This window comes from Pongo abelii, chromosome 3 (genome assembly GCF_028885655.2).
Source record: "Pongo abelii isolate AG06213 chromosome 3, NHGRI_mPonAbe1-v2.0_pri, whole genome shotgun sequence".
NCBI lineage: Eukaryota > Metazoa > Chordata > Mammalia > Primates > Hominidae > Pongo > Pongo abelii.
In genome coordinates this window covers 188970100-188994043 of record NC_071988.2, presented here as the reverse complement: position 1 = coordinate 188994043, position 23944 = coordinate 188970100, and the positions used below count along the sequence as shown (strand labels likewise).

Sequence of the window (23944 nt, the reverse complement as noted above, 5' to 3'; positions counted from 1 at the left end):
TGAGTTCATGTCCTTTGTAGGGACATGGATGAAATTGGAAATCATCATTGTCAGTAAACTATCGCAAGAACAAAAAACCAAACACCGCATGTTCTCACTCATAGGTGGGAATTGAACAATGGAACACATGGACACAGGAAGGGGAACATCACACTTCGGGGACCGTTGTGGGGTGGGGGGAGGGGGGAGGGATAGCATTGGGAGATATACCTAATGCTAGATGACGAGTTAGTGGGTGCAGCGCACCAGCATGGCACATGTATACATATGTAACTAACCTGCACATTGCGCACATGTACCATAAAACCTAAAGTATAATTATAATAATAATAAAAAAAAATCTTAAAAAAAAAGAAAAAAAAAAAGAAATCAGTGTAAATCCTGAAACATGGAAGTTTTGTTCAAATTATTTTGTTAAAATGAACAACATGATTAACTTAAATAGAAAACTAAGTAGAACATAAATGAGTAAATGAATGTAGCAGCAATTAACATTATAGTTATTAGGAAAATGAGACTGTTGAGCTTTCATATGAGATTGATGCTAGGGACATACTGAAGACTAGAGTGAAAGTTAAATCATGAATACAAGATAATAGTTCAGGTGGTAAGAAGATAATATGATTCAACTGCCTAGAACTGAGTCACCTAAAAGAACGCTAGCAATAGTATGAATTCCTCTTTAATTATTAGTTTAATTTTCCAGCTCTTAAAAACATAGTAATATTTATAATTATATGAAACTATCTTAGGGCCTTGAATCTGGAATCTTTAAAACGAATGATTCTGAGAAAAAAAAAGAAAACTTGAGTTTGTTGTATGTTATTCAATTTGCTTCATTTCCCTGGGTTCAAAAATACAATTGCTTGTTCCTTAAGAGAAGGGGTGTGACCCTGTATAGGATGCAGTTATAAACTAAATACATTTTTAACTCAGATTTTTAGAATTGAATATTTTTTTGAAAAAATAATTCTCTGAAAGTCACACATTTATTCCAGTGGAGCTACTGTTGGAAGACCAATTTCTGAAAATGTTCAGTTTTTCAGCCAGCTTAGGTTTTTTACTTCATTAATGGAAGCAAGTTGTATCACCCTATATGTTAATAATTTAAAATAACTAACTGCAAATGACCTTTGGTGTATCAAAAATTAGATGTATGCTCAAAGGTTAATCTTTTCTGCACCTAGAATATTCAGAATAATGTGCCTAGTTGTGCTCTTCCCAGATCTAGTTTCTTACCTGGGGCATTCCTCTTGCCACAGTTGCCAGGCAACCATTCTCATAGCCTGAGCCAAATACACCTTTCCCTAATCATGTTGCTTTGCTCATCTTCACCTATACAATGACTACGTGACTTCACTTCTCTCTTAGAAACACGTTACTCTCTCTTAAATGGGGCCTTCAAAATATAATTAAAAACCAACCAACAACAGATGATTTCCGTGTATATATAATTTATATATGTTTACACATTATATATCATACATAGGTATGAAATTAAGTGTGAAGTTTTTAATGTTACATCTTCATCTACTTGGCTAATTTTTCTAAGAACAAAACAAAAATTTAAATAGACTAAGAAGAACACTAATTCTGAGAACAATCTCTGATGCCAAACCAAACACATTATGAATCATAGGAAACATTTTTTTAAATTATTTTAAGTCCTGGGATACATGTGCAGAATGTGCAGGTTTGTTACAGAGGTATACACATACACCTGCCATGGTGGTTTGCTGCACCTGTCAACTCGTCATCTAGGATACATTTTTATAAAAGGAGTCTGGAAATGCAAGTCTCTTCCATGATGAATAGTGATATTACATATGGGTGGACAGGTGATATCACATAGATTTGGACTTCTGTAAATTTGTAGAAGTACTTTTGTATTCTTATAATAAGACTAAGAAATGCATTTGTGTATTGTTGGTGATTATATTTCACTCCAGCAAATCCTGACCAGCATCAAAACTAAATAAAAAGTACCATTTTTATTGATACACTCCTAAAACTTAAAGTATAATAATAATTTAAAAAAAAGAATATGAACATGTTTATTTAGTGTTCTGTATGGTTAAACCTGGAAGGAATAAGAACAACTAATCTTGTTTTACTTCAAAATTTATTTTACAAGTACATTACAATTTTACGTTTTAAGAGCTCATTTCAATTTCACAAATTTCTAATAAATCTTCAATTTTATTTTATTGTATTTTTTGAGACAGAGTTTCGCTCAGGCTGGAGTGCAGTGGTGTGATCTAGACTCATGGCAACCACCGCCTCCTGGGTTCAAGCTATTCTCCTGCCTTAGCCTCCTGAGTAGCAGGGATTATGGGCATGCGCCACCATGCCTGGCTAATTTTGTATTTTTAATAGAGACAGGGTTTCTCCATGTTGGTCAGGCTGGTCTCAAACTCCCAACCTCAGGTGATCCACCTATCTCAGCCTCCCACAGCACTGGGATTACAGGCGTAAGCCAATGTGCCCAGCCAAATCTTCAAACTTTTTAAAAATTTACTTCTAGTTATATTTACTCTTTAAATTAAAATTGAAAGATTTTCTAAGTCATAAATGTTATATTTATAAGAGAAATTTATTAATACAACATTTAGTTTCCAGATATCATTAGGATTTTTTAAATTATATGTGTTAGGAAAGGAGAATGAGATGAAGTAAAAAAGAGATACGGAGATGAGATATAAACCTAAGCATAAAGGACATATACATCCTATTTTTTTTTACTACAATCCTCTTTTGCTCTAATAAAATACTTTTCACTGATTAGAAGCCCAAACTTGCTTATACTTTCTCCTAATGTATCTGAAGTCAAATAATTTTGCATAATTTCATGTCTTGTTTGATTACACACAGTGAAAGTTCAGTGCGAGTAGAATGTTTTAATTTTTTTTAAATTTGTTTCTGCTACATTTTTGTAATTTATAAATCTTGAAGTGTTACAGAATAGTCCACGTTTTTCAATCATTGTTTTATTCCTCACTAGGATCTCGTGCCAACTGTTTTTCAGGAAAAATTTGCATGTTTACTTTTTCCCATTCTATCTATTATAAGATGTACTTTGTAGCAAAGCAAGGTTTTAATGTGGTCTTTTGGCAGAATGTACAAAACTGAAATAAAGAGAACATATTTGGAACTGTGATAGGCTTCATGAAAATCTAGAGAAATAATCAATGTGTAATGCCCATCCAAACTGGCAAAATTTGAAACACATAGTTCAAACTTCTTTCCTTATAATGAAAGTCCGTAAAACATGTCTTGATAGTCTTTTGGGACCACTATTTTGTAGGTTTGACATATTCATGAAAAAAAAAAAAAAAAGAAAAAAGAAAAAAAATGTTTCTGGTAAAATATCTATTCTCATCCTGACATAGGCATGAAACTACTCTCTCCATAAGCAGTTGTAATAAATGAATATTGATTTACTACAGGACTTTTAAATATTAAATGTTTTTATATGAATTCTCAGTTAATTTTTTTTCTAACTTTCGAGCCATTTTCCTGACTCTGTGTAAATTGTTCACACAGATAGGCAAAGGAATTAAGCAATTTAACCAAAGTGGGGAAACAAACAATTGTAAGTGTAGGTAGCAGAAGAGAATGGATTTTTTTCCAGTTATTCTATATCAAAGCTGCATGGATCTACTTTAAAACACTTTTACACAACAAAAGGAGATTTGCTATCACTAAACCTAGCAATTTGGCTTTTTAAATACTGGTAAATCCTGGAAAATTGTAATTCTTTATTTCTGTTTTCTCTAAAGTAAGCCACTCTTACTTTTAGGCACTCAGGGAATTTAGATGTCATCTTTTTTATATGGTTCCTAATGGAACATGAGGACGGCTTTTAAGAAGGTGCCAGATGTGTGAGTCCTTTATTGCTGAGCAAGTGTTGCTTCTGTTTATGAGGCTAACAAAAGGGTTCATGTGAAGAAATACAGCTATCGTTTATATGTGACTAGCAGAATATATTTAAGGAACATATTCTTTTTTATCAGAGGCAAGCCTTAAGATTTAAATCAAAAGATTATAATGAAAAATATGGCATAAATAATAAATTAAAAATGAGAATAGTTGGTTGATTCTAATGTATCTTCAGGAGTTGGAATGGCAGTGTAGGAGAGGAATGAACTAATATAAATGTATATTTTAAAATAAATATGCTCAATATGCTTGCTTTATTTTTTTAACAGGATGAAAGAAGCAGGAGTAGACCATAGGCAGTGGAGGGGTCCCATATTATCCACGTGCAAGCAGTGCCCAGTGGTCTATCCCAGCCCTGTGTGTGGTTCAGATGGTCATACCTACTCTTTTCAGGTAAAGACACCTACAGTTGTTTAGTTTGAAATAAGTGATGCATACTTATTAGTAAATGATTAAAACCATTGTTTATCCAATGTGATAATTCAAATTATTCATTTAACTTATAAAATAAATGAATAATCTCACTGGTTTGGAATATGATTCAATGTGTATTTGTTTTTTCTATATCAGAATTTTTAAGGTTTGAAATACTAAAGCTATGAACCCTCAGATATCAAAGCCAACCTTTCCTTTGTTGCTACTATGAAAGAGGTCAGAAATGTTAGCATGCTGTACAATAGCTTTAGTGATCAATATTATTTTAACAACAATAAATGTGCTACAATCTGTCATTAGAATTACTTTTTTAATCTCATATTTTATCTCCTATATTATCTCATTTAAGCCACCAAAAATCTCTTTGCCAAATGAAAAAACCAGGATCAGGAAGGCAATTTGACAAGTTTCACACATTTAGTTGACATTGAAGCCAGGATTTGATATAATCTTTGATTCAATGCCTTTGCTCTCTCTTCTACATTGTTGTTCCTCCCAATTAAGTGTCCCATATTGTTAAAATATTTTGGGATTTTTACAAACTTTGCCTAAATAAGACATTGATAAATTTCCTTAGCTTATGTAACAGAAAGGAAGGAGTTCAGGCTCACTGTCTTTTATCTGAAACCCTAGGGACTGGATACGTTTAAAAATTTAGATTTAAAAAATATATATATTTTAGAAAGGTAGTGTAGCATATTATGCAGTGTCCCTAGAAGGAGCTTTCTCTATAATTAAACTATTAAGCCAAGTGCAGTGGCTCACGCCTGTAATCCCAGCACTTGTGAGGCCAAGGTGGGCAGATTACCTGAGTCAGGAGTTTGAGACCAGCCTGGCCAACATGGTGAAACCCTGTTTCTACTAAAAATACAAAAATGCATCAGGCATGGTGGTGGGCATCTGTAATCCCAGCTACTAGGGAGGCTGAGGCAGAAGAATGACTTGAACCGGGGAGGCGGAGGTTGCAGTGAGCTGAGATTGTGTCATTGTACTCCAGCCTGGGCAATAAGAGCAAAACTCTGTCTTAAAAAACAAAAAACAAAAACATATTAATACATTTTTAAGCAACAATTTAAATATTCTTATTAAACAGTATACATGAAATCTATAAATAACCTTTCCTCAGTTCATATCTGATTGTGCTTACTGCAAAGTTATTTCCAGAATTTTTTTACCTTTTATATGCTTTGGTTTTGTGGATACCTGCTTATGAATCATAATTTGTCTGAGCAAATATTTCCCCAAAACTTCCACTTACCTTTTACAGTTACAAATCTGGGCAAGTGCACTACAGTGCTCTTAATTAATTCAGTCACTAAATGCATACATAGTACATACTAGGTACCAAGTACTGTGTATCCTTAGTGAAGCTGTCTGTCATATGTCTACCCGCTAAACTTTTATAGATGTATGTAGAAGCAGAGTTATTGCTAGGAGAGGAGGGTGTCAGGGGTCCTTTCAACATGGTCTTGATCTTGGTGAATTTAACATGGTATAGGTAGGGCCTTGGCTTTCAAGTTTAGTGAATTCCTGTTGCTAGTACAAGGGAGAGTGAATCTATCTCATATTATAAAATTCCACATGGAAATGATGTATAAATCATTTTGCTGATTTATTGACTTATAAGGAAGGATGCAGATTGTAATATTCAAACTGATAGGAAGAACTACAGAGGAAGTAAATTTTAATCCTAATTTTATCTGGTGAGTGTAGATGATTGAACAAATTGAGTCAGTGGTAGAGAGATTGGAAAGTTTTACTGGCATCCACCTAAGTAGAAGCATGTCTTTCTCAACATTGGAAATATGTGCCAGAAGTACAGATATGTTTGTGCCTAGGGTGTCATCATCCCCAGAGTGCGCTAACAGAAGTCTACTGGCTTCTGCTGACATTTCTGGGACTCTTTTGAGGTTGCTTCTAGAAGGTGATCCTTCCTTTCCCAATTTAGTTTCATAGGATACCAGGTTACAATTGTAAGTGGAATTCTACTTGATGAGACTTGATTGATGATGTTAGAGTTACTTAGCATGTAAGAAATAGCCCTCATATTCTCATTCAAGACTAAAAGCACGTATTATACATAGATTAATTCAGGTATATCTTCAATTTTATGGGGTTTCCTCATTGTTCTCCTTGGGCATGAGGCACACTGTGATACCTTGGCTTATAAATCATCTAATTTTATTAGTAGTATCAACACAACCAATCTTATAGATAATTCATATTTGAATTATTATTTTAATATTTATTTACATAAATGTCACTTTTAACAAATGCTTTTTTACATAGATATTACAAAAAGCATGCTTCAAGTGAATATGGGTCTTTAATAACCCTAAATCATCATTTTTATTTCTGTTAATTCTAATTTAACTTAGTGACTCTTCCACTTTGAACCATCCATCCTAATCTTAAACTTTTGCATTGACAACGATGAGACTGAGCTGTATAAAACAATGAAAACTAAGTAGAACTCTTAGCCCAGTAAAAATTTAGGTGAAACTATCCTTACTAATCTTTTTTTAAGAGTTTATTTGATTTGAATCTCAAATTATGGACTTCAACATGTTGGTGTTTTTTTGTTCCGCCCTCATAAGAAAGTATTGCCCTAGGCTATTTAGCTACCAGATCAAGAACAAAGACCACAGAGGCCAGTACCTTCTTGTAAATGTCATTTTATTATGTTCCCAACATCTGCTTATGAGAGTTGAAAATAGAATATAGGTAAGAGATCACAAGATCTTTCTTCCGGCTCTTGGATCACTAAATTTTGTCACTAAACTTGCAAATTATGACACGGCAGATTTAAACACATTTGAACAATAACGATGAGCTCCAAATTCTAAGATCAGTAGGGTCCATGAAGCTCCTTGCTTGAAGTTTTAAATCCTCCCCTGAGTAGTCCTGATATGTTAAAGATTAACCAGAAGGCAGATATGATGAGTCTTGGATGTGGGGCCCTGTGTTCAGTGTGGAAGTGCAATCTTGCTGTGGAAGCCTTTCCTATTCATCTGCTGAATTGTCGACCCATGCATTGATACAAAGGGTTTTTTTTTAATACTACAAATAATATTCCTACAAGTTCTATTTTAGACCCACAATGTTTGTTCATTACTTTCAGCTCATTTTATAGAGAGGAGATTATAAATGATATTTCCATTGCACATCTTAACTGGAGGTGAGGTTAGGTGCAGGAGCTGGGGGATGTGGTGGGAAAGAGGAATATCAGAAGGTACACAAAGAAAGACTTTAGCCAAATGACATAACTAAGATATAATTTTGAAAGGTAAACCTCATTATGCAATGTGACCAATTTTGAATAATTATTTTATTGGAGTTCAAGCTTTGAGGTTAATCAGCATTTCTAGAAATCCTCAGCAGAGAATTTTAAAAATGCATACACAAAAAGAAAAATGAACAGATGAGGAATTATGGATAAATAGGCTTACTTGAAAAAATCTTGGGACATTTGTGATTTTCATAAAAAGTATGTTTGGAACATTGCCTTTTTTCCTGTTAAGAAAAATTATTTACTTTCTTTAGAAGCCTATTTAATCTTTCTTTTTAAAAGAACCAGTGTTCTCTGAATTCTTTCAAATTCAGCAATGCCAGAAAAATTAAAATATAGTCTGTTCAAGGTTGTTTGAGAGGTGATCATTCTTGAAATTGACACAAAAGATGAAGGCCTTCATTTCTTTACTTCAGGCAAAGTCTATTTTGATTGTATTGTCAAGCTGCAGTAAGAACTAGGAATTGTTCTTCAATATACCATTTATGTTAGATCATGGATGTATTTCTCACTTTGTTATGTAAAATGTACATTACATTTGCCGTGAGCACAAGTCAATAAATAATACTAACATTTTAGACTTGAGTAGAACATGTGTAATATAAATTCCCTGAGGACAACAGTGGATGATTTTAAACTCTTTTCTATCATATTTAGTGATGCACTGCTTGGCAATTGAACTAAACAATCATGAATTCCTTAGAAATGACTATTGTTCATAAAATTGTGTGTGTGTGTGTGTGTGTGTGGTTTTGAAGGAAGGCAAATATAAAGCTTACTTATTTTAAACTGCAGTTTTCCAAATCCAGCTGTAGAGATGCTACTTAAATTGATTTGGAATGGGGCCCCATGAATTTGAATTTTTAAAACTCCTCATGTGACTTTTATGTGCAGCCATGGCTGAGAATCACTGTGCATCCCTTCAAATTATTGCCTTTGAATACTTAAATAAAAGGTAGGGGTGTGTGTGTGTGTGTGTGTGTGTGTGTGTGTGTGTGTGAACAATAACATTAGCATTAAAGGGGAAGGCCTAATTATTTTTATTACAATTCAAAAACTTTCTATTTTAAGTTTCAACATGCTACTATAATGTTTTAACCTTTCTGTCATTTATTTTTTCCATATTTGAGGTATGTTCTTACTTTCTCTTAATAGTTATTAATTCTAGCAACTATATGCACATTTTGAAAGGTAGATAATTTCTGACACCTAATCATGAGAAGTTTGATATGTTATACTTTTTAGTATTTAGTTGTTCTGTCTTCTTTCCTCTGAATATTTAGAGCTGAGATCATTTGATTTTGGAAGATCCACTGTCAGAAATGGATGTGCACTCTTTCTATTTGACTTGCTTTTCCACTTAGGTTGGGTTTGACATTTGGCTGAGGTATGCCAACTCGATCAATATTACAGCACCAGAACATTATCATGGTCATTTATGGGGATACATTCTTATTACAGCACTGAACATTAAAGGAAATAATATGAATGAACTTTATCATAAAATTTCAAATTTAAAAGGAACTTAAAAGAACATCTAGGACAAACTTCTATGCAATAGAGTCCCTGGTATGAAATCATATTCTGCAAGGTAAACCTCTATATTTGAGCAGTGTTCTAATTGTCAGAAAAGCCTTCCTCTCCTTACACTGATTTTGTTTCCAACACTTGATATCCTTTCTCCCTGGAGCCATGTGTTGAAGCACAAAATACATCCTCTCTTGTCTTCAGTTATTGGGAAAAATGTGAATTCTTAAATTTGCCACTTACAGTGAAGCAAACAGCCAAAAGACACTAGCAAAGCAGCTTCACAGGTAGGAAAAGAACTCATTTTTTTTGTTTGTTTTGTTTTTTCGAATCCCTGATTGGTCATTGACTTGATCAATGACTGGTGCCTTTGAATAGAGGCTTCTAAGAGAACACAGGGTACATTGCTCCAGAATATCTTCACCCCAGTCCCTTTAATTTTACATGAGTTTCTATATACTAAGTTCTTTTCCTAATGCTCTGATCAGTGTTTCCCACAGCTTGGTGCCAGTGGTCTATCTGTGGGGAAGGTATAATGTAATGAGTCAGAGGCACAGGTGCCTGATTTTTGTCTACCATTTACAATAACTTGTGTTTTGATCTTGCAATATGGTAACCCATGGGCTTTTCACTACATTAACTTTCATAACCTCATATATACATGTGTGTGTGTCCATATGTATAATGTGTGTATACATATATAAATCAAACATTTATGTAGACCATATTTTCTGGCAAATACTTTAAATATTTTAAATATGTTAACTGGTTATTATCCCTCCTTTATAGATGAGAACTGTGAAGCACAGAGAATTTAAGTCATTTGACCAGTGTTACTCAGCTAAGTCCAGAGCCCATGTTCTTAATCGCATTTCAATTTTTTAATGTAAAATTGAAGCAAATTCATTTTTTAAATTAATTACCCTTCATTTTTTTTCTATATTGCTACACATGATGTGGTGACTACCTTTATTTGAATCACTAAAAAAAATTTAAAAATAAAAATATATGGCTTTTAAATTTATTGAGTTGTTTCTCACTGAATTAAAGCCTGTGATGTCAGATTAATGATAAAAATATATTTTTAGATATTATGCATGATAAATAAGCCTAAATCATCAATTTTCTATGATTATTACTTGTTGCAGAAAACAATCTTCTGTGTCTTCTAGAAGATTTAAAATTTTAACTTTTAGGGTTAGGTCTGTGATACTGATTAGTTTTTGTGTATAGTAGAAGGTAGTTTTTTTTTTTTTTATGTAGCCAACCAGGCCAGGTGTGGTGGGCTTATGCCCACCATTTTGAGAAGCAGAGATGGGAAAATTCCTTGAGCTCAGGAGGTCAAGACAAGCATTGGCAACATGGCAAAAACCCGTTTCTACACAAAATTTTTTAAAAAGTAGCCAACCAGTTGCAGAATCGTTTATAGCATCTTACTTCAATGGATTGCTCTGATGTCTTTGTCAAAAATGAAATGGTCCTAAAAGTGTGGGTCTGTTTCCGTCTTTATTATGTTCAGTGAACTATTTGTCCTTAAGCCTGTATCACATGTCTAATTTGTTGTACCTTAATGCTGACTTTTGAATTCAGGTGCAAAGTCCAACTTTGTTATACCTTTTTAATATTGCTTTGGTGTTTACCCTTTGCATTTCCATAAGAGTTTCAGAATCAGTCTGTCAATTTCTATAGAAAACAAGCTAGAATCATTTTTTAGATATTGTGCAGTACTGAATCTTCAAATCCACACACTTGGTATATCTCTCCATTTAGTTATATTTCATTAATTAATGTTCGGTAATTTTCAGTATAGAATTTCATAATGCCCTTTATTAAATTTGTTAGGTACTTTTTTATTAGTACTATTGTAAATTTAATTTTAATTCAGTTTTTAACTGTTTGCTGATAGTATATTGTTATATTGTTAACTTTCTATACTGACTTGTATATTGCCACTTTGCTAAATTCACTTATTATTTCTAGTAATGTTTTGTCATCTCTCCAGTTTTTTTACATATAATATCCTTCTCCATGAATAGAGGCAGGTTTATTTCTTCCTTTTTTATCTTTCTATTTCTTGCCTTAGGTTTTGGTTAGGACTTCCACTACAATGTTCAATGCATCTCCTTGCCTTAGTCCCAATTTATAAGAAAAGTGTTCAGTATTTTCAACATTAGGTATGAAGTTACCTATAGATTTTTGTATGTAAAAAAAGAAAAGTTTTAATAGAGCTTAAGCCCATGTTAATTAAGTTTTCTGTAGCCATCACAGAATAGAACATATAATATCAGTGTCTACATCTTTTGTTACTATATACTAAAAAAGGACTAACACCACATATATTCATTTGTGGAATTTTCATGTCAACTTTTATATCTTAGAGATCTCGTAGTTTATAAGCAGTCCATCTAGTTTGTATTTATAATGAACCCATTTATCTAAAAAATCCTAAACTATGTAGAACATGTTTAAATATACATGTTCTTTAAGAGAAGTGTAATGATAATAATACTAGGCTTATACTAGTCGTGGTAATAGAAGTTCTAGTAATATTTGTTGTAATTGCTAAAATAATTGTATAATAATATCAGTTAATATCCTAAATATTTTATGTGTAGTAATTTGATCTTTAAAAAAATTTACAAGACTTTTTTTATAATGATCTACAAAGTAGGGATAAAGAAAAGGAAGCCCATGTCAGCCGTAAACCTGGTGAATTACAATGCTGGAATCGGAGCCCAGTTAAGCTCACACACAGTTAACCACAGCACTGTACTGTGCAATAAAACTCCCAGCAAGACCTTAATTGATGCATTTATCACATGTGAATTTTACCTGAATGATGTCCTTTGTAACATTAATTATTCATCACTTTGCCAAGGAAAAAGAATACGGGAGGCGATGGGAGAGATATAAAGAAACCATATATATTTCATCTCTTCATAAATATTGTAGAAAAGTAAATAGGTTATCCATGTGTATCTGTAAACCAACCTCTTTTTATCCTCCCTATTTTTCTCCCCTTCTCAGACACTAATACCCCCAATTCTACTCTCTACTTCAGGGGCTCAAAATATTTTTTAAATCTCACATATGAGTGTGAACTTGTGGTATTTATCTTTCTGTGCCTGGCTTATTTCAATTAATATAATGTTATTCATATGTAAAGATAACTATAGCATATGCCATCCTTACTATGTTACTACAAGTTATTCCAGCTGAGTTACTCAAAAATTTTCTAGGTAATTACGTAAATGTACGTACAGCACCTTTGGAAGAGTTCTGTAATCTTTTTGTCAGAGGCACCCAACTCATATCCACAAACAAAATATTCTTTTAAAAAATTAACATATCATGATTGCATAATGTGTGTTAATCAGTATTCTAAATTTATGTATTAATGACTCAATTAAGCTAATGCGTTAATTTATATATGCATTAACTTCTTAATTTTAACAATGCTATAAGATATATAACATACACTAACATACACTAATATTGTTCCCATTTTAAACATAAGAATTTGAAACAGAGATTTTAAATAAGTTCATAGGGGATAGAACTAGTAAGGAGCAGGACTAATAATATGGCTATGAATAAAAATATAGATTATATAAAAGTAATAATATAATAAAATGATTTTGTATAATATGTAATTAAACATGCTAATTTTATATCAATAACAAATAATACACAAAAGATTTCAAAATTAATATGACAATTATTTTTCTAGATAAAGAAAAAAATAGTATGCCATATATTGTATCTATCTATATCAGTTTATAATCATTTGAATTATAAAATAAACACAATAGAACGTGGCTGTCATATCATTTTTAGGGTATCTGAGCAAATTATATTTTTTCCCACAATCACACTGGATATACTCTATAAGCACTGTATGTTTTAGTGGTCTTTAACCTCTTCCCATCCTAAATGCACTCTACCAAGAAAAGTAGTCTTGTTATGTGAATTGACAGTGGATTAAGTATGTTTTTGTATCTGAAGTAAGCCAAATAAACAGCCAAATGAAACTAGAAGGTAACAACACTAATATAGAAACTGAGACAGGAAAAAACAACCTGTCAATAACTAGAATCCAGAAATATTAAGATTAATGGCCTGTGAAAGAATGGCAGAGTAGGCTCGATATGAAAGCACAGTGACGTCGATGAATTAGACAACCCCACTGAACAGCTGTGCCTCCAGTGAAAAGAAAGCGGGAAATATTTGTCATCAGGCACTAGGAATCTGAAAAGTAACCTAACAGGTCCTTGCAGTAGCATGGGGTAATAATACCATTATTATGGTATAATGTTGATGCTTTTGAGCTGCTCTTGCATGGGTCTGGTATTCTGAATTACACTACATCTGAGCAGAGGTCAGGCAAGCCCAAAGCTGAGAACATTTAAGGGATTTCATATATTAACTTCCACCAAGACGTGGAAACCTCAATATATACTTTCTCTGTAGAAATCTATTATGAATTCAGACTTCTAAGGATTCCACAGAGTTTGTTCTGCCAACTCAAATTCACAATTTATTTAATAAGTTTTAGTATTTATTAATTTTTAAATAAATTAAATTGTAAATTATTTATAATTTATATTATAAATAATTTATAATATAAATAATTTATAAATAAATATAAATTAAATAAATATTATAAATAAAGGGACACACTAATACAATACAAATAAACTAATAAACAAAATGAAGTAAGCTAACAAGAGCAAGAGTGAAAAATGCCAACAGCAAGAACAAGACAAGATTCGTATTTTAAATACTTAAAATTCTAAAATTGTTAGAGACAAATTATTAGTAACAGACATCAACTGTATAATATATGTTAATGTATGAAACATTTAAACATGTAAAAATGACATTGAAATATTCAAGCAATACCAAACATAATTTCAGAAAAAATTACTCAGCTTTTAAAAGAACCAAATAGCATTTAATTAAAATATTATTTAATTAAAAATTAAGTCAATAGATTAAACAGCAGATTAGATGAACTTGAAGATAATGAACTATAACTTATGTATATGTGATTGTACATGTATATGCATTATGTATGTAACGTACAATAATAAGCTGTAACATATGTAAATATCATGTTACATGTGTGCAATATATGCAAATATTATATATATTATATATTTATGTACATGTATACACATACGTATTTCTGAAAAATGACCCAAAAAGGTAGAATATATAGACTATAGAGTAGAATGAGAAAGTATCAAAAGTTTAATCTGAAATATAGAGAGTAATCAGAAGTAATAACACAGAGAAAATATTAGAAGATAATTTAGTTGAGAATTTTAGTTGAGAATTTTCCAGAAGTGATGAAATACATGATTCCACAAGTACAGGAAACACAGTGTATACCAAGTAAGATAAATAAGAAGAAACCCAAGTCTAGACACGTTACAGTAAAATGAGAGCTTACCAAAGTAAAGTCCATCCAGACAAAAAAGCCATATTACCTACCAAAAATATTGTATCATTATACCAAAAAAAGCATCTCAGCAAGATTAATGTGATTCAGAAAATGGTGGAAATGTACACTTAAAATATTGAAAGAAAATTTTTAAAATTCAAAAGCCAGTATTTCAGAAGGAAATACCTTCTAAGTCCGTTTGCTACATAAATAGCCTTGAAAAGAGTGCACAGAGCAAAAGCTGTCAGTGCCTCTGATTGCATGATGTGCAAAAATGTGAGTGAACCCAGGAGATCTGCCTCCAAACAGTATCTGCCCTTTGTTTCCACATCTTGGCTTCTAGAAAATGTTCCTCTACATAGGCCACTCCATCAACAGGTGTTTGAACCAAAACTGTTCAATTTATCTCATGTAGCTTTTAATTAAGGATATCATCAAGGGAACTCTAAGCAGGAGGATGATACAAACCTGCAAGCAAAATTTATCTCAGCAGTGTCTCCGACCCCCCACTCCAAGGTCTCAGAGCCAACCTCCTGGACACATCGCATAAATCATCCAGATCTACCTTATACATGCAATGTGGCTTTTGGCTTATGTTTTTGTCTTGGGCTTTCTACTTGGCCTGTGGAATTAAGTCAGGTGCAGCAGGATACACTAGTGATTGCCTAGATGTCACTACTTGACCTACAGAGAGGCATCTTGGACAATTGTGTCATCCAAAATATCTGGTCAGTGGACTGTGACTGACCTGAATGCCTTTCAGAAACAATGTCCTGTCACTGATCACTTCACTTCACAAAATGTGTTAGTGAAACATTTATTATCAACTTTTCTAATTGCATACCTCCTGTTACAAAAAGAACTTCCTGCAAGGTGTTCATAAATGATGAGCCTGGTGTCCCACTGATGTGACTCTGCAGGTGGGACCTATATCGTTCAGGGGACATAGACTGACAGTGCGTCAAATATGGCTCTCCAGCCTGCTGTCAGATCTCAGGTTTCCCAATTCAGTTAGAATAACAGACTCTACTCTTTGTTTTTGGAGTGATAGCTTGAGGGAAGTGTGCCTAATTTGTCTTGGTTTTTCTAGCAACCAGACTGGTAGCATTCATTCACCCCACAGAATAAGAGGGGAGGTGGGAAAGATGTCTGATGGTGTTGACAGGTGATTTGCATGGGAGGTTCAGGAGCTGGTGCCATCTCCTGTTTCTAGACTTCTCTGGTAATGTTAAGTGAAATGGAAAAAGGAATGTCTGGGGAAGTCAGATCCAGCACGCAGTTAACTTTAAGACACTTGGAACACTTTGAGAGACACACAAGGACATTTTCCTTGGGGAGGAAAGATGTCAGGGTGGCTTGGAAAAACAAAAGCTCATGAATGTATCTTGTCCCTCTATTTATTTCAGAGTTGAAGGTGTTCCCTCTCCAGGAATACCTGGTGTTTTTCCCCTTCTATTACCACAAGATTAGTGGGTCCCATTACAATCACTAAAATTTTTCTTTCTTTCCATCAACTCCTAAACTTTACACAAGAACATTTTATCCATAACAGTATATTAGGAGGGACAAGGGAAGTTTTATAAAGAGAGACCCATTATGTTTTCAACTGTGGCCTGTGTATACTACTATCAGTGGATTCAAAGAGCAGTGTGATCCACAATTGAGTTTGAATCCCTAAGGCCTCCTTTGGACAGGCTGCCAACTGGAGGGTACAGCAACCAGGCCAGCCTGCAGTTGCTGGCAGGGGAAGTAAAGAGAAATTCTCAATGTTTAAACTAGGTATATATAACCTCCTTGCATCTTATTCACTACCTAAGAGCCAGCTGAGAGGGTATGCTCCTTTTCTGGGGACAGCAAAATTCAGGGACCAAATTGCCTTACTAAGATATGTGAATCATGTGGAGGTGAGGGAGGCAGAGACATAAATCTTTTTGAGTTTATTTTTTAAGAGCCAATCCCAGTGCCCAACAATATCAGATTCTTGTGGATGGTCGGGAGCATGGAAAGTGCTTAAATACCTTGCCGGCCAATGCATTACTGAGTAGATTTGGTGATAAAAAGTGCACTGTTGTCAGACTGCAAATAGCCCAAAGAGCTAAACATATGACACAGATTAGTTTTAAATGGTACAGTGATGCTGTCAGAGCCAGCTGGTAAAACTGGAACAGTGGCAGCTTTACTAGAAAAAGTCTCAATAGAGATTTGTAGCTCAAGGTGCTCATGAGGGTTGTGGAGCCCCACAGGTAGGAGATGTGACACAACTTGCTGGGTGGCTTCTAAATCAGCCTGTTGGTTTAGTTGAGTTGTAAAGGACCAAGGAGAATGCCTAAGTGGGGAATATACTCTCTCTAATACCCAAAGAATGCAATAAGGTTTTGGGCCTACATTTTGGTGGTAAGAATCAAAGAGATAGCAGCTTTTCTTCACTATTAGAGAGATGAGCATTGTAAATCCACCCGCATAGCCCTAAGAAATATTGTAAACAGGGGCTGGATGCAGTGGCTCATGCCTGTAATCCCAGCATTTTGGGAGGCCGAGGCAGGCGGATCATGAGTTTAGGAGTTTGAGACTGGCCTGGCCAACGTGGCGAAACCCTATCTCTACTAAAAATACAAAAATTAGCTGGGCGTGGTGGCGTGCACCTGTAGTCCCAGCTACTCAGGAGGCTGAGGCAGGAGAATCGCTTTAACCTGGGAGGCAGAGGTTGCAGTAAGCCGAGATCATACCACTGCACTCTAGCCTGGGTGACAGAGCAAGACACTGTCTCAAAAAAAAAAAAAAAAAAAAAGAAGAAGAAAGAAAGAAATACACTGAACAGATGCCAAACTTTGTTAGAGTTTATCAGCCATCTCTTCTGACAGAGGTGTAATAATACTGCAGTCAGAGTCATTGAGATTGAGGCTTTGGACTTGCCAAACAACAGGGTATCATCTGCATAGGAAAAGCTTTAGGCATTTAAGGTTTGTTAGAGTTATCCAGAGAATTGCAACCCATAGTGTATATATATCTATATCTATATCTATATCTATATATGTATATATATCTATATCTATATATATCTATATATGTGTATATATCTATATCTGTCTATATATATGTGTATAGATAGATATATATATAGAGAGAGAGAGAGAGAGATGAGGAGATTTATTATTGGAATTGAGTCACGTGGTAATGGAGGCTGACAGGAACCAAGATCTGTTGTCTACAAGCAGGAAAGTCAGGACAGATGATGATGTAATTCAGTCCGTGGCCCAAGGTGTGAGAGTCAATGGCCAGATGGTTAAGTCCCAGATGTGAATCCAAAACTCTGAGCGGAATGAGTGCCGATGTCAGAGGGCAGAAGATAGATGTCTCAAGCAGACAGAGGCAATTTGCACTCCCTAGGCCTTTTTTATTCTATCCAGACCCTCAACCAATAGGATGATGCCCACCCACATTGGTGAGAGGGTCTTCTGTACTCAGTCCACTAATTCAAATGCTCATCTCTTCTGGAAACATCCTCATAGTCATGCCCAGAAATAATGTTTGACCATCTATATGGTATCCCTTAGCCCATTCAGATTGACACATGAAATTAACCATTGTGTGAAGTTATACACACCTATTTGTGGCAAATGATAAGATGTTTCCATCTCCCACGAGAAAATTCTTTACCCATGAGTCTTGGCTCACTCATGGTAAGGGAGAATCTCTTCCACCATTTACCAGATAAAAAGTACAAATATATAGCACATCAATACCTAATGTGAATTCAGATGTGGAAGCAAGAATAGCATGCATTGAATTGACCCCAAAAGCCTCACAGGAAAGGTCACGTTGGCTTACCTTTCTTATTACCTTTCATAGTGTAAACCCTGCCCAAATATTATCAGTTGAATCCGGCGCCACCTTCTCCAACAGAACCAGATATAACAGTGACTTGGATTGGGTGCCTGCATCCAACACAGTCTTAAAAGCTTGAATCACCCCCTATCGCAAAGTTCTTCAGTATATGTGAATGAGTGTACTGGGCCTTCTGTCTCACTTGGAGAGAGAGAAACCTTGAGCCCATTGTCAGGATAACAACACTTCCTCCCCCTGCCCAGAGGTTAATGAGCAATAACCAACCAAAGTACCATTGGAACAGTTTGAGCCAAACCTACTGTCGAGACATGAAAAATAACTTTTTTTTCTTTTTTAGGGAGAGGGTCTTGCTCTGTCACACAGCTAGAGTGCAGTGATACAATCACAGACCACTGCAGCCTGGAATTCCAGGGCTCAATGATCCTCTTGCCTCAGCTTCCTGAGCAGCTGGGACTACAGGTGCACAGTACCAGCCCAGCCACTTTTTTTTTTAAATTTTTGTGTAGAGATGGGATCTCACTATGTTTCCCAAGCTGGTCTCAAACTCCTGGCCTCAAAGTGCTCCTCCTGCCTTGGGTTCCCCAAATGCTGGGATTATAGGCATAAGCCACCGCACCCAGACTAGGCTTGAAACTTTTAATAACAGAGAATATGGGTGAGACTTTCACTACCCTTGTTCATGATTTGGGTGATATAATTCACTACTAGGTCTTCTAATATGGTCTGTGGGACTTGTGTTCTTTCACTTACAGAAAGCCACTTCTCAGCCAGCATCTCATCATCATTGCCAAAAACCACTAGAACTGTGAAGGGTCTGAAAATTTTATCCCATTTGCAAGATGCTGCAATTTCTTGGAGGTTTGCAGAAGACATGATACCCTGGGCCGGAGACAAAGGAATATTGTACTTAGTGCACAGGCAGCATAATCTTTGATGTTCGTGTCAGTTCTCCTTTGCTCACAAGTCCCGCAGGGGTAATGCACAGTGGCATAGTTTGATGATCTTCACACATTGATTTTGTGTTGCAGCTGGGGAAATCCCAATATTTTCTAAAAGACTGCAAACAATCCCGCCCAACCTTTGCTCGTGCAGAGACATTATCTTTGTTTTACTGGACAGAAAAAAACCCTTCTCTCTCTTCCAGAAGGAGACACTACCTCTGTCTCGCAACTATCTTTCCTAAACAAACAAAATTGAATAGATAATACAGAACAAAAGGCTGCCAGTGTCTCTGCTCCCACAAGGTACAGCAATACATTGGGTACTTGTCCCCCAACACTACACAATAATAGGGCAATTCTATTAATATTAGACAAACTAGATTTTCACATAAAAGCCATAGAAAATGGCAGAGAGAATTACTACATAATGATTAATATGTTAATTCTCCTGGAAAATCTGATACAATAGTTCCAATCATGGAAGTACATAATAAAATAGTTTCAAGATATATAAGGCAATTTTTACGGAGACAAACTGTCATATCTCATCAGCACATAGTGAGATTTTAGTACTCTTAGTAACTGATGGAGCTACAGGGGAAAAAAAAGTTAATCTTTTCCCCTGCCCTCCCTGGCTCAAAGTAAATCAGAGGGGCCCCCCAGTTGGTGAACGGGGGAAGGGTTGAGCTCTCTAATATAGTCCTGATGGTAAACCCACCTGTATTTAAGAACATGGGCCATGTAGTTGGAAAAGTTCTTAGAATGTTTATACTACAGAGGAAGGCAGCAAGAATGTAAGACTGATTCTATTGCACATTTAAGAAAATTGGTTGAACGTACAACTAAATGTAAGTTTCTCATTCATGGAGGAAGTATTTACAAACATGGAAAAAGGCAAGCGGCAAAGAATGCTGACACATTGGATTGGCACTGGGGAAGGCAGTCTCATGTGCAATCTTCTGACCCTCACTCATCCACATAAAGATGGGCCATGAGCCTGGAACACTTCCTTACGGAGAGATAGGGAGGCCACACAGCCTGTGCTTGGCTTAGCACCTTGTGTGGGAGTATCTCTTCCTGTTTCAAATGTAGTGAGTGTTCCTTTATTCTGCTTAAGCATGCACCTCGGTGGCCCCCAGGCAGGCCCAAAGCTTTCCGGATTTCAGATTACATGTATGAGAGGATGGGTCCTTCTACTGCAGCAGGAAACGGCTGCACATCAGTTGCCTTGTGTCAGCTGCTGGAGGGTCCATTAGCCATGGGTGGGGGCAGGGTACAAATACATTGAAGCCGATCTTGCTCTGTCTCTTCCTTATGTGAGTAAAGCATTGTTTCTTCCAGGGCTGCCTTGTGAAAGTTTCCCTTGGTGACTCCCATATTAAGAAGCAATAGACAGAAGTGTGTAGGGTTCTCCCTTGAGATTGATAACCCACTCTCTGTTTCACTTTATCCTCATGTTTCTTCCTTTTTATACTCACTTTCCTGTAGAAACTTACTCTTAATAATGTTTTAACCTCTCTGATTAACAGTTCCTTCCTCTTCACTATGCCACCATTGCCAGGACTTCTCCTTCCCAAATGTGTGTTCTGGGCCCTGGTGACAGATGTACACATTTTCTTGAAGTGAGTCAACAGAGGGCATTTTAGAGCTCAGGAAACCATGACTTTTTAGGTTAATCCCTCAGATTTACTCAAGGGGAGACTTTACACAGAGGAAACACTATGTTTTATGTGTTGATATAACTGTGCCAAAGCTAAATTCACCAGCTCTTGCCCATCTTTCTCATTTAGAAATCCCAAAATATACTGTTGCTACCAGTGCATAAAACGGTTTGGGGACCATTGATCATTTAACATGTATCTTGGTTATAAAAATAGTACATATTTTAAAATAAGCCCTTGGTATTTCTTAAGCATAGTAAACAAGGAATTTCTTCACATTTTATATATTTTAAAGCAGTTAATATAACAATTTAGTTATGTAAACCACATAGACATTGAAATGTATGTACAAGCTATCACACTTCAGTATTTTTATGTTTGGGTAACCATTGAAATCATCTACTACTTTGAAATATTCAAAGTCTTTTCTTTGTTAGCTAAACTTAACCTTCTGCCCTGAATCTTTCCGCTCCTTGCATTTTTTTTTTACAATACATCCCTTGTTGCTTACTCCCATTCTTTTAAAAAATTGACTCTTATTTATATCTGTAAAGTTAATTTCTTCTGAAATGCTATCCTCATGACCTTCTATTCTCATCTTATTTTTTATTATTTTCAACAACACTTGTATCTCTTTGAAAAATCCTATTAGTTGTTATTTGGCAAAGCTCGTATTATATACTAAGGTAAATAATAAAAAAATGTAAGTTAAGAGTAAGTAAAAATGATTTTATTAATCATATGTATCATACCAATGATTAAACAGCATATTTTTATAGGTTTTATTTTACTTGAAGCTATTTTAATTGAAAGCAACATTAATCTGGAATAATTTAAACAAGAATTTTGATTTGAATGACAAAGTTTAATTAAACAAATAAAATGAAATTATTACAAGATAAACCTACTAGCCTTTTGATCTTTCCATTTTTTAAATTTATTACCACATTTTGAAGTTCCGGATCATCCATGTGTCCAGTTGTTTTCTTTTTAGCATTTTCTGATATTCCACTACAGGCTATTGTGAGCTTTGTGTCAAATGAGAAATTTTTGCAGAGTATTTTGAGATGTGTTTAGTTTTGGGAGAAAAATAAAATATTCGTATTAATAATTCCTGTTTGGAAAATTAGAGATATACTGGTCCAGAGGATATAGTACATCTGAGAGAATGGGTTTAGTAAGGTAAGGGTTAGGTATGGTTTTGTTACTTTTCTTCCTGGCAGTTCTCCTTGGTCGGCTAATCTGGTTACCTACTGGAGTAGTATTTTAACTTGTTCATGACTACATGACAAGGATTGCACACTTACTAACTTGGGTTGTAGTGTCCTTACTTCCCTCATCTCAGCTTAGTTAGTTTAAATTCAACTAGTGCTTTACAATTCCCAGTTTCTAGACGCTATCTTGAATGCCTAAAGTTTGAAGTATAAGGTATAATGAAAAATTAACTTGCATATCTGTGAGCCTTAGAGACTGCTTGAATTAAGAACTTTAATATTCTCAGGACTCTGTGGGTCCATTTCTCATTTTCAGTTTGCCTAGGAGCACCTATGCTCACATCTCTAGTGCTGCCCTTGCAAAGCGCTTGCCTCTCTTCCCTCCAATTGAATTAAGAAAGCAGGAACATGACTCTCACCTGCCCTATGGCACAAGATTGTTTTGCCCTGTGATGGGGCCAGTATGATATATTATTAATATAACATCTTGTGATATAAAAGAAGTTTTTCAAAATCAAGTTTCTGGTGAGAAAAGGAAATGCTCCTCCAAAAAAGCAGGGTGTTATTCCGTAATGAAATGTAGAGTGTTCCACAAAGAGAACAATGGCGTGGTGTCCACTGTGGTGCAGAGAGTTTTTAATGTTGTTACTATGTTTAACTTCCTGTGTGTGTATGTATGCTGCAATTAAGACATTTCTGTGTAAATGATATATCCTGATTGAATGAACAAATGGATTTAAGGCTGGAGTCTTCATTTCCTCTTGTGGTTATGTTTGAATGGGGAACACCGTTCAATAGGGATCAGAAGAACTTTAGTGAACGGTGTTTTCTTGGGAAAGGGTTAGCTACAGCTGAATATGAGGAATGCTGTTTATGAGAGTTCAAAGCATGTCTTTGATATTGGCTATTTAGGGCATTAAAAATGTAATACATTAGTCAGTCCAAGATAGATTAAAATAGGGAATAAAAAAGTGATTCATGGCATTCCATATTTTCTGATTTTTTTCACTTGAATGAAAATTTGTATTGCTACCATAAGAAAATAACGTTGCTGCTATTTCTATTGCTGATTATGTACTTGTTCTACATTAGAACTATAAAATAGTGCTTGAATCCCATTTCAGCCCTATATTTTTTATCAGTTGCATAAGCTCTCTAAACTTCACTTAAAAAATTTGTTGTAAAAATATGTCTTATTTTTATGATCAAAAGAATAATACATCTAAACTGCTTAATACAGTGTTTGACATATAGTAGTGCCTCAATGAAATTAGGCCATTGTCAACTGTATATTTTCTTGCTTTAGCTGATTTGTATTTTCCGGTTTCTCTAGATAATTAAGTTGGTTTGTAGAATTGTTATTGACAGTTGGTTTGTAGAATTGTTATTTTATATGGATTACTTTAGTGAATGCCCAAGAAAAAATTCCTAAGGGAAATATGGAAGGGATCTTGAGAATTGAATTAACCCTTTCATTGCCTTACAGTAGACTAATGCCTAATCAAGGCTTCTCAATCTAGGCACTATTGACATTTGGGGCCAGATAAATCTTTGTTCTGGCAGAGGGGCTGTCCTGTGCATTGTAAGATGTTTAGCAGCATTCCTGGCTTCTAACTAGTAGACAGCAGAAACAATCACTCTCCCTT

General features: G+C 34.9%; 1 protein-coding gene across 3 annotated transcripts in view; it reads left to right on the top strand.

The window, feature by feature from the left end:
* SPOCK3 (SPARC (osteonectin), cwcv and kazal like domains proteoglycan 3) overlaps nucleotides 1-23944 on the top strand; it is a 511232-nt gene that overhangs the window by 340753 nt on the left and 146535 nt on the right. For all 3 annotated transcript variants that reach the window (XM_054553197.1, NM_001131658.1, XM_054553196.1), the window contains 1 exon segment: nucleotides 4209-4332. In XM_054553197.1, coding sequence (XP_054409172.1) covers nucleotides 4209-4332 — 124 coding nt within the window.